This window comes from Tetrao urogallus, assembly GCF_951394365.1.
Source record: "Tetrao urogallus genome assembly, chromosome: 4".
Lineage (NCBI taxonomy): Eukaryota > Metazoa > Chordata > Aves > Galliformes > Phasianidae > Tetrao > Tetrao urogallus.
Window position 1 is genome coordinate 36,981,661 of NC_136817.1, and position 12,401 is coordinate 36,994,061.

Below are 12,401 nucleotides of genomic sequence, written 5' to 3' on the forward strand. Positions count from 1 at the left end.
TGATCTGGTATGGATTTTACAAATACTAAGTACATTTATCAGCAATATCAACAGACTTTTTCATACTGATCCCAAGAGATACCAATAAGCTATTGCCTGACATCAGCTTTAACTATGCTGAAGACTACCAGCTCCAGGGTAGCCTTCACTTCCTGGATAAGAGTGATGTGATAACATCTTTGCTGCAATACACTGATGTAGTCACCAGAACCTCTGTTTTTGTATACTCAGGAGATATAAACTTCTTGATCCACAGGCATGAGATTTTTTTTTGTTATGTACACCAGTTTACATTGGAAAAAAATTGCTAAAGCCTGTGGATTACACTCAGTATTTGGCTACATTCCACTTCAGCAGAATCAGCCGATAATAGCATAACCAGCTCCCCATCAAAAAAAAAAAAAAAAAACAGAAACAAACTTGTCCTGAGTAAGATGCATTATCCCACTGTTGATGTTTCCTTTATCAAAGTCATGTCACACATGCTTTGATTGTGAGTAATTTTTCCCACTCTTCTCCCAACAGATCAGAGAGAATCTGAAATCACCCAGTTTCTGAATTGTAGTTTGGCAACACATCAGCATTACACTGATGTAAGCCATGTGTGAATGAAATCAGAAATAAACTTGTTAGTCACAAATGAAAAGAAGGAGAAAACAACAAAACACACACACAAAAATACCAATTCCCTTACATAATCCCAAAGAGTTATCTGACTTTTCTTTTGTGAACATTGAAAAAGGTGATGCAGCAGACACAATGCATTCCACTATAGCCACGGATCAAAAAATGTTGATATCTACTACTCAATAATTACAGTTTCCTAATGAAAAAGGTACTTAGTGGTATGTATCAGTAGCATTTGATAAACAAGTTCACATTAAGAGCACAAGAAAGCAATGCAAAATTATTTACCTTTGTTTTAGCATTGACATTTGCTCCCTCCTTGAGAAGAAAATTCACCATTTTGATGTTTCCATAGTGACATGCCACAATTAAAGGAGTATAACCAAGCTACAAGAGAATATAGAAATAAAACTGCAAGCTCAGTGGAATATTCCTTTATGAAGATAGCATCCTTTGGCACACTGGAGACAAGTAGCCACTAAATGATTTACCTTTGTCTGAGCATCTTGGTTTGCACCATGTTTTGTGAGTATTTCAGCTACATTCACTTTATCCTCTTGAGCTGCAAGGTGTAAGGATGTCAGTCCAGTCTGGAAATGGAATACATAATATAAATGAATAAATAAATAAAACCTTCTTCAGGTTACAAATCTAGCCTTTCTCGCTTATCTTTAAAAGATGGAGAGACTCTAACTATAACTTATAAATATATGTTTTAAACAAAGTAGAGTTGATGCTTCTTTTGTCTGGCTGACAAATAGCTCCACAGAAATTACATCACTGTAATGACAGAGTAAATGTTTCAGGCATCAATGATCACACTTGGATTTTATAGTATAATGTCACTAAGGAAGCTGAGAGTCCCATTAATAAATTAGCGTGCTGTGCCTCCCACTCAGATGGGAGAGGGAACCTTAGCAACTGCAGGCAAGAGTCCGAATGAAGAAACTAATCCCGAAACAGATCTCACTCAAAGATGCCAAGGAAACAGATATAATAATTAACTGAAAGCTCACTGTGATCAACACGGTGCTTGGCCATGAACAAGGAAGGGAATAAACTTTTTGAGAGAAATGAAAACTACACTGTTTCTTACTGGTTATACAGCATATTATATTAATGCTAGATCATGAGAGACTTGAGCCATTCATTTTGACTCGTATGAACAAAAACTACAGGCTTTCAATTTAAGGTAAATAAAATTTATGTATATGCCTGTATAAATCTGGTGACCTATGAAAATATAGGTTTTCTCTACACTTATCTTCTACATAGGCCCATCAAGTATAACCATAGGAGAATCCAAAGGATTGGACAGATCCTCCAGAGGAGGTTTTTTTTCCCATTCACTACTCCACTAATACTGTTGTTATGTTATTTGTCCCTCTTTTCCTAACCTTGGCAAGATGGCTAAAGAGTAAGATATATGATAATAAAGAGCCTTTGCTGGCACTAAATTATTTTGGACTGCAGCTCTCAGGTTTCTGTTACATGTAATTAAATCAACCCATAGACCCGCAAACTCCAGAATTTTACATTTCTCATCCTTTGGATCTAATGTAAAACTTGAGGAACATGCCTATCTCCATGAGGACACAGCTAATAGATGGCAAGGTTACAACACAACAAAAATGCAGCTGTCTCACCTTTCTGAATGCCTCAGAAACCATTTTATCTAGCCTCTTTTGTCCCGTTCCCTCTCCACCAGAGCAGGTGGTACATCATTTTTCTCTGGTCACAGCAAACAGCTGCAGCTCCTCTAGTGGGCTACCCAGTAAAGTTATTAATTACATGATACAGGTTAACTGATCAATCTGTCTGCCATTCCTATGTATCCTCTCCTCATTTCTACTGTTTGCCCACCTTTGTCATGTCTGCAGACACTCGAATATGCATGCAAGGAAGTGGAGAATTTCTGAGACATGACCTCATTCCCACACTGTGTTTTGTATTTTCCTGGATACTCTTGACATAGATAGCACTTTGTCTTCAGCTGTGAGTTACCTTTGTTGCCACATGGATATTGGATCCTTTCTCCAAAAGCAATGTCACCATGTCTGTGTGACCTTCTTGGGAGGCTAAATGAAGTGGCGTCACTCCCTGTTTGGTCAAAATGTTGGTCTCAGCCCCATAGTTCAACAGCGTGGTAGCTATCTGCATCTGATTTTTCTTGGCAGCAATGTGTAGAGGGGTGTATCCATTCTAACACAGGTTAGGAAGCAAAACAAGAGTAACATTAATACAAGAGCCATGTAAGCCTAAAAAGTCAGACATCTTAGAACTATATCATTTTCAGTTACTCCTTATGATTAGAGTTGGGAGTCCAATATATTTTCAACACCAGGCATGCTTTTGCAATCTATTATTTTGTCCACACCAACTAGAAAAAGCAGGCTCTTGCTAGGGCAGACAGGACTTCTTAATCTGATAACTTCAAATTACCCTGCATTTGAAACCTATATTTTGAATATCATATGTTGTAAATATTCACTTTTGAGTGATGCTCTCTGTGACAAGCAATGGATGCACACTCTTCATTACATTATGTGCATGGGTAAAGATGTGTCTGCATAAGGAATTTTGATACATGAGGCATAGTTCTGGCTGGAACCAGTAATATGGAATAATGTTATTCTGATCAAATTGACCATTTAAGCAAAGCAGAAAGACATTATTGCTACTCTCAGAACAAGACAACTTCCCACCTTTAATCGCTTTAGAATGAACTAAGTGGGAAGATTTAGAATTGCAGAATATCATGAAAATAGATTACATCAGACAGTCTCTGTGGAGATGTTGGTTGGTCTATGTCTTTTTAAAAGGGAACTTCACCAAGCTATCCAGTGGCAACTGTAGCCTTTGCCACCTTTCTTGCACATCAATGTAAAAAGTTCTCATATAATCACTTCAAGGATGGGCCCCATTTTCTAGAAAGCATGTAAAACAGCAGTCCCTTACAGGACAAAACACGCTGAAGACAGCACAAATTCTCATTATTCTTCCCTTTTGGTAGCCTTTGCCTAACACTGTGAAATCATAACACCATTTCCAATCCCAGAATGAATTCTGCACGTATGTGGTCATAATATACACGTTGTTTGCAATATTACAGAACACTGAAGTAAGCTCCAACTATGACTCCAACTCACAAACATAAAATGAGCAAAGACAGGCACAAATATGCATGCATACACATATGTAGCTCTTTTTCAGGAAAGGTTTGGAAGAACAATAATTTGTGCAGTTGGGTGGTTATTCATATGAGATTGCTGAGGGTCTGGCCTAGTTGCATTTTTACCACTTCCAAGGATCCCACGTCCCTGTGAACAACCTGTTCCAACACTCAGTCACATCCACACCTTGTTTGTTTGTTTGGGGTTTGTTGTTGTTGTTTTGTTTGTTTTTGTTTAAATTTACATTGAATTGAAACTTCCCACATGGAACTAGCACTGGCTACAGTACCAAAGGAGGTTGTGGCCAGGCTGCCCTCTCATGAGGGTGTTAGACATGGTGCTGCCTCCTGCTCTCCATGAAACAGAGAGAAAAGCAGCGGGAAGAAAGGGTAGGAAGGAGAGAGGAAAGAAGGAAGGGGGGGCTTAGACGTGTACTTTTCAGTAAGTAAAAACCTGGCTGGATGTCAAGGCCCCAGAAATGGTGGTGAATAGAGGTCAATCCAGCTGGTGACCAGTCGCTAGAGGTGCTCCTCAGGGGTCAGTATTAAGGCTAGTCCTGCTTAATAACTTTACTGATGATCTGGATGAAAGGATTGAATGCACCCTCAGTAAATTTGCAGATGACACCAAGCTGGGAGGATATACTGATCTGCCTGAGGGAAGAAAGGCCTGGGGGACCTGGACAGACTGATCACTAGCATGAGGCCAGCGGGATGAAGTTCAACAAGACCAAATGTCAGGTCTGGCACTTTGGTTGCAACAACTCAGTGCAACACTACAGGCGTGGGGCAGAGTGACTGGAAGGCTTTGTGGAAGCAAAAGATTGGGGGGTTTTGGCTGAACATGATTTGGCAAACAGCCCAGGTGGCTGAGAAGGCCAAGGCATCCTGGCTTGTATCAGAAATAGTGCATCCAGCAGGAGCAGGGAGTAGATCATCCCTTTGTGTTCAGCACTGGTGAGGCTGCACCTTAAGTGCTGTGCTCAGTTTTGGGTCCCTCACTACAAGAAAGACATTGAGGCCCTGGAGCGTCCAGCGAAGAGCAATTAAGCTGGTGAGGGGTCTGGAGCACAAGTCTTATGGGGAACAGCTGAGGGAGCTGGGATTGTTGAGTCTAGAGAAGAGGAGGCTCAGGGGAGACCTCATGGCTCTCAACAACTCCCAAAGGGATGTCATGGTGAAGTAGGGATTGGCCTCTTCTCCCATGTAACAGTGATAGGATGAGAGGGAATGGCCTCAGGTTGTGCCAGGGAAAGTTCAGGATGGATAGTAGGAAGAATTCTTCCAGAATGAGTGGTGAGGTATTGGAACAGGCTGCCCTGGGAACTGGGGGAGTCACCACCCTGGAGGTGCTCAAGGAAAGGGTAGCGGTGGCACTGAGGGACGTGGTTTAGTGTAGCGATGAGCAGACAGTTGGACCGGAAAATCTTAACAGTGCCTTCCAACCTCAGCAATGCTGTGACTGCACGAACAGTTGGGGCAGAGCTCACCTTGGCGGTCACGTGGGGCGAGGCGCCCTTCTCCAGCAACAGCAGCGCCACCTTCTGGTTGTCGTAATGGGCCGCCACGTGCAGGGGCGTGAGGCCGTTCTGTAAGGGCGGTTAGGGGAGTTAGTGCGGGAGGGTACCAGCGGGACCCCGAGCGCGGGGCGGCGGTTAATGTTAGTGACCAGAAGTCACGGGCAGTGGCTGTTTAATGCAGAGAAGAGCAGCTGAGGGGGAGCCTGGGCGGCCCTGCTTGATGTGGCCACCAGTGTGGTTTCCATCTCCCCCAACCCTGTAAGAACCAGTTCCCACAGCACGGAGCAAAAAAACGGTCTTACCCCCAGGTTTTTGAATTATGATTTCTACAGTTTGGACAATGCTATGAAATCGGTATTTTTGGAGCCACAGAAACGTCTTTGCCCTCTGAGCTGCGCATTGCATAACCCTCCTGTAGGGAACCTAAACCCAGTGCTCAGCACCATAGCCTCCAACGCTATCAGACACAACTGACAGCCTTGGGAGGGCGTGATCTTAAGCTAACACCACCATATGAAAGTGGCTGCAGGCTTCCTTTGCACGCACATTGCGCCAAGTAAGAACCCAAAATGCTGCTAATTTTTGTTTCTTTCTGCTTAGTACCTTGCCGGCTGAATCAGGAGAGGCACGACGCTGCAGGAGGAGCTTTGCCACTTCTAGGCTCCCATATTTGGCTGCCACATGCAAAGGCGTGAATCCCTTCTGAAAAATTTCAGGAGACAAAAGCAAATGTTTGTGTTAAAAAGCATGCTGACACCTACCTTTCGAGAGCTATGTTATTAAACAAGTTGGTAATTCTTTGACCTATACTCAAGGTGCCAGAATCAATAGCCTAATGGTGAAATAGCATCATCTCTTAAAAGCATTTTGATAACCATGAAATACAAAATAAGTTTTCCCCTTTCATTATTCTTTCCCACGTACGTGATGGCAGAGTAGCATATGGTTTATCTGATACAGATTCTACTAGCAACATAATACCATGTGAGCAAGGAAGGCACTTGTTCAAATTTCTATTCCAAACCAGCTCTATTATTTTTTTTTTTTAGCTTTATGATAACAGTTGTAGAAATATTTCCCGTGTCAATTGGTGCCAGTAACAATGAAACACCAACTAAATTCAGCAAGAAAAGCTCCAAACTTTGTGTTCATTCTTTAGAGAGCTTGTTGAAGAATTTCAACTTGGTCTTTTTTTTTTTTTTTTTTTTTTTTTTTTTTTTTTTTTTTTTTATTAACAACAGTCTCTGCTGGAGCCTCAGAACTTCAGCTAAAAACGTCACTGCCTGACTCAATAGCAGTGCTTTTGGAAGCACATCATACTGGCATGACAAAAATCTTGCATTTTTGAAGGAGTACTTTTCTATTTATTTTAGTAACGCATATCAGTGATGCACAAAGTCTGTGAAAAACTAATGCTTCATGGTTTAGATGGTTAGATGGTTCATCTACTCTTTCAGTTTTAAAAATCAAGCTGATAAGGAAAACAGTAGGTGGCAGACTACACTGTTGTTCTGACAGTAATTCCAGGTAGCTGCAAATACCTATTTGCATGACACGTAAACGATGCGTAATGCTTATCATCATCAGCTTGTTCCAGAAATCCCACCTCAACAGGAGTTTATGTTAGGAAATATCAAACATTTCCAGCTCATGAATCAAAGTTTTGTAGAAAGATTATCTGGAGGGTTACATCTTCCCGTATTCAAAATTATAGAATGTTTCTGCAATACTAAAAGCAAATGTCACTAAACAGTATGGAAAACTGAGAAAGTATTTAGTGTATTTTTAGCCACTTCTATGTGATTCAACAGACGGATAAAAGAACAGCAAGCATGCCCAGCAATCCATAGATCACAATTTCAGAATTGCTGCTTTAGTCCTCTAAACCCCAGAAAACATCAAATTTTTCAAAAATACATTTTAAGCTCCCACTGTAAAATCAGAGGTACTATTTAATCACATGTAAGACATTAGAAAGAAATACCTTGGCACATAATTCTAGTCACAGTATCTATTTTCTTATATTTTTAGCACTCTGTAAGGAATGTATTGGTAACCATTTTTTGCTAACAAAACAATAATATTCCACAGACTATTTCTTTTATAAGTTTAGAAAAATGGCCCACTGGGTCATGTGACATCTTGCTTATAGAACTGCTGAAAATAAATTCAGAATTAGATGAGACTGGACAGATATTGAATTGTATAAACAAACATTTAGGAACAATCCTTTCATTTAGTATAGACATAATTATTTTACTGTTTAAATAAACAAGGTATTGAAAAAATAAATAGACTTGTTCATTAGGAAAAATAATAATGATTTGCTCCCTTCCCTCAAATCTGCACTTTCTAGTTTGAAAATTTTGGCAACAAAAGTCCTGTTCATAACACAATGGCAAAGAGTTATATAGAAGGACCTCGTTTACATTTTAAGCTTGTTATAGCCATTATTTATCATGACCTGAATTTGGCTTCAGTAGGATCCAAACTCTCTACTTTGGATGACAGTAAAAACTGTCAAAACTCAATCAATGCCTAATACATTACTTCAGTTTACTGGATTGCTGTTGATTAAATAGGAACAAAACAAGATGCATAGTAGCTCAGTTTCTCAGAGCGAAAGCACATCCCTCATGAAACAGGCATGGGCAAGCATACACTGCTTATGCTACTAGAGTACAGTCACGAAGTGTTCTGACTTACTTTGGTGGACATGGAGTGTGAGGCACCTGCCTCTAGGAGAACTGATGCAACATCAACTTGTCCCTCTCTGGCAGAGATGTGCAGTGGAGTGTATCCATTAGTTGTTGCAGCATCAGGATGGGCCATGTGCTGTAGCAGAAGCTGGACGATCTCTGTTTTACCCAAGCGAGAGGCAATGTGCAGTGGAGTCTGTTCTTCCTACAACTCAAATCGAGTAGACAATTAGAGCAGGTAGAACTATTCTGAACCCAATATCGTGTTTTATATTAATAAACATTTCTATGCATTTGTCTTGGAAAAATACTAAGAAGCAACAGCACAAAAAAGCAGTAGAAGAGGGCAGGTTAATTTTTCAGATGAGATTCAGCTTGTAACAGAAAATAACATAAAGAAAAACATCATTTTTCTTGTCTCAGTAAGATGATGCATAGCTCCCCCCTCACTTGCTCTCTTTCGTGTTTTTAATTTGTTATACATTGGCTACCTTGCTCTGAAAATGATTTATGTTTTCATAATCTAGTTCTAACTGCTATCAGAATGCCTGATGTTTGGATTTAGGATATTGCTGTATACCTTCTCACTTAGATGGAACAGCTGCTGCTGGTCTGAATCAGGCATATTGTATAGAGTCTGCCTGGGACTGGGGGTGATTCTCTTCTAACAGCTCATATGGTGCTGTGTTTTAGATTTATGACCAAAATGGGATTGCTAACACACCAGTGGTTTAGGTATTGCTGAGCAGTGCTTGCACAGTGTCAAGGCCTTCTTAGCTGGAAGGTAACACAGCCAGGACAGCTGATCTGAATGGACCAAGGAGATAATCCATTCCCTGTAATGTCATACCTAGCAACAAAACTAGAGGGTGAGCTTTTCCAAAAATGCTGTTGCTTGGAGACAGGCTGAGCACCAATCTGCTTGTGGGAGGTGGTGAGTGATTGCCTTTGCGTCACTTGCAAGGGGGGGAGTGCTTGTTTTGTTCTGTGTTTATACTGTTCTGCTGTTATTTTTTCCCTTTTCCCTCACTTATTAACTGCTTTTATCTCAACCCAAGAGTTTCAATCACTTTTTACCTTTTGATTGTCTACCCTGATCCCGCAAGGAAAGAACAAGCAGTGGCATGAAGACAGCCAGAAGGACTAGCCAGGCAGGGTCAACCCACTGCACACATTCTATTTGAAACATCCACACAGAAATACATTGCTGCTTTTGGAACTGTTTAAGATTTGTTTAGTGTTGAATTCACAGATTATATAAAAATGAAATTAATTCTCCCTTGGTTCCCTGTTTCAGCGATAATTTTTAGTAAGAAAAAGCAAAAAAAAAACCTGTGAGCAGAACACCTACCCTGGCTCGAGCGTCAACTAGGGCCCCATTTCTCAGGAGACAACGAACTACTTCCACCTGCCCGGCACGTGCTGCCATGTGCAGTGCAGTTTCTCCACGCTGCAGAAAAGTAAAAAAATTTCAATGTTTTAAGCCTCCATGAAGAAATATAGCTGTGCATTTCTGCCAGCTGAGACAGGGAGCTAAGAACAGTGCATGCATACATGTGCCAAGTCTGGATAGTTTATGGTTTGCAAATTCGGCGATCCTGGAGAAAAATTATTTATACAGTATTCTACCTTTTACACCTGCCTGGTCACATATGTTCCTCAGGTTTTTGTATACAGGTGCATCAGCTTCTGCTGATGTACACTGAACATTATCTTTCTGTGCAATTGTACAATGAACCTGTCTCTTTCTAGGGATTGTGAGGCACACAAGCCTCAAAAATGGAAGCGGATTTTTCTCCAGATGGTCTCTTTCTGCACACTGTGTGGAGCTGGCAGCTTTAAAATGCCTTGCAGCAGCTGTGCACAACTGAGCCAGCATATGAAACGTGTAAAATCTGTGCTCAGCAGCACAGATCTGTCTGTAGGCTATGAAATGAATCTTGCTTCAAGCCTTCTACAGCAAACAGAATTTGAAGGAGCATATGAAATTCTGGAAGGCTAACTGGAGTGATGTTGAATTTCAGATCATGATAACGAAGTACAGGTGACACATTTGAAGCATTTACTTTTTGCATAGGTTTGCAAAAAAAACACTGAAAGTGACTACTCCTTGATGATGGCATTTCAAGCTGAATTTTGCACAGTTCAATATTTTCTGAGCTCAGTGTCATAAAGTGGACTAAAATAGTCCCTGTGCAGCTCACTGGTATCTGATACATTAGGCCCTGGGACAGTTCTGCATATATCTGTTAAGTATGACAACACAGCAGGACTGATCATTTCTATCTGTTAAGAGTTTTTTTCTTCTTACTATAGAGCTGAACTATATTATTACTATATTATTACTATATTATTACTGTGACTGTCGAGTTAAACTGTAACTGCCAAACTGAACACTCTTGTCAAGATCTTCTGTGTCAGAGATCAGGTCTTCTCAACCTTCTGCATAGACATGGCAAAAAGAAGTAACCTGAGTTTGCCTCCTATTATGAAATCAAAGCAAACCCTCTGGACATGTAGTTGATTTGCCAATGATCAATTTAAAATTAATGTTGGATCACCATCTGTGATTAGTAAGTAGGCAGCAAACAAAATCTCACAGCCTCTGTTACAAATCATAATGCAGAATCTACGTAAACATTATTACCTGAAGAATGAACTGTTTAAAATGAGAATAATTTTTACATTTCTCACAATCCAATGATCAAGTTTCTATAAACACCCTTTTATACCTGAGTTAACAACACAATTCAGCATTTGGAAACACTTAGTAATCCAGCAGGGGACTTCTGCTTACCAAGTAAAAGCCAAGATACCTATGTAGCACAAACTGTAAAGTGTTAAACTTTGCATAAATATGTCCAGCAACACCACCACAGTATTTTAAATTGTTTCCACAACAATTTCTTGTTAGCTTCTGTCTCATCAATAAAGGTTTTATGTACAGATTGCTTTTACAAGAAATAGAAACCAGTAAAATGTTTTATCAAGAAGAATCTGTCCTAATGATTCAGACAAACAGCTTGGTGTGCATAAAGCTGTCACTAGGCTCCATATACGATTTTTCTGGACAGGAAAAGCTAATAAATCAGCGTACCTGAATTAATAACTTTTTCTTGTTATTTTCTTCTTGGGAACACTTTTTTATAACATTACTGGTAAAGAGCTGCTTTTAATGAGCAGATAGTCAGAAATTAAATATTTGTTTATAATGACAAATTCAAACAGTAAGATATCTATGAAATACAACTTAGGAAATCATCACATTCTTTGTATGGTTATTATTCTTGGTAACTTGGTATTGGTATACAAACACGTCCATTATTCTATGATAAGTCAGGTTCTGCATTTAGTTATCCCCCAAAGGTCACATTTTCCAAGTTTAAATATGTTCTTTTGCAAGGCACTAGTCCCTAGAATTTCCTGTATAAAAGGAATACCTTGAATTTAATATTTTAACTTCTTATTTAATTAGGTTTGAGCATTTAATACCCTTTTATTAATACAAATGACACGATTTCATTGCGGCCAGCAAGGCTATGCAAATAGAAATTAGAGTCTCTTGGAGATAAATTTCATCATTCTGAATTGACTTGGTTTATAATCAGCTTGCAATGTATTTGGCGAGCTTTGATTGTTTTTAAGGGAATTTTACCTACTCAGGCATTGCAGGAGAGTACACAAAACCAAAAGTGGCTTACAATGCCTATACAGTAGCTATTTTCCCCTCTTCATTGTTTGGGAAAAGTGCTAGCATAATTTGTCCTAACAGATAATAAAGTAATGAAGTATCATTAAAATGTGACCTTTGTTTGCACCACATGGACTTTTTTGTAGCGAGCATCACACAGATGATTCTAGTCAAAGCCATACTCACAATGTTAGTGACATCGGGAGAGGCTCCGTTCTGCAGCAGAAGGAGGACTATGTTCAAGTGGCCCATAAATGCAGCCACATGTATTGGTGTGAGGCCCGACTGCGAAACAAAGCAAGAGCAGTTTTACTCCTCTGCACGAGCATAGGGGAGGGGCTTCTTTGTTTAAATAAACATAAGTGAAGGTGGGGCATGACAGGAAAGAGAAAAAAAGAAGCAAAAAAGGAGAAAGAGAAGGAATGTTTCTTCAGGGTATGAAACATTTTTCTACCTCCGTTATAGCCTGGATTGAAGCCCCATATTTCACCAGGAGTTCCATGACTTTGATGCGATTTTTCTTGCAGGCAATGTGCAGTGGAGTAAAACCATTCTGTGCAAAAGACAGTCATGTTAGTTAAAAACATGCAGCTACACTTTCTACACAGCTCCATGCTGGCACACTGGGAGCAGAAGTGTTAGAGTAGTAGAAGCAATTGTTCTTTAAGCAGAAGAGGTTATGAATTACAGAA

The 12,401-nt window shown here is 39.9% G+C and overlaps 1 protein-coding gene across 1 annotated transcript in view; it reads right to left on the reverse strand.

Annotated features, from left to right (window-relative positions):
• Window positions 1-12,401, reverse strand: part of ANK2 (ankyrin 2) — a gene marked incomplete at both ends in the record, with an annotated part of 175,923 nt that overhangs the window by 78,395 nt on the left and 85,127 nt on the right. Inside the window, 9 exons of the mRNA XM_079534109.1 lie at window positions 916-1,014; window positions 1,119-1,217; window positions 2,632-2,829; window positions 5,290-5,388; window positions 5,923-6,021; window positions 8,026-8,223; window positions 9,370-9,468; window positions 11,896-11,994; window positions 12,164-12,262. Of these exons, the coding sequence (XP_079390235.1) occupies window positions 916-1,014; window positions 1,119-1,217; window positions 2,632-2,829; window positions 5,290-5,388; window positions 5,923-6,021; window positions 8,026-8,223; window positions 9,370-9,468; window positions 11,896-11,994; window positions 12,164-12,262 (1,089 nt within the window). The remainder of the gene's footprint in view (window positions 1-915; window positions 1,015-1,118; window positions 1,218-2,631; window positions 2,830-5,289; window positions 5,389-5,922; window positions 6,022-8,025; window positions 8,224-9,369; window positions 9,469-11,895; window positions 11,995-12,163; window positions 12,263-12,401) is intronic.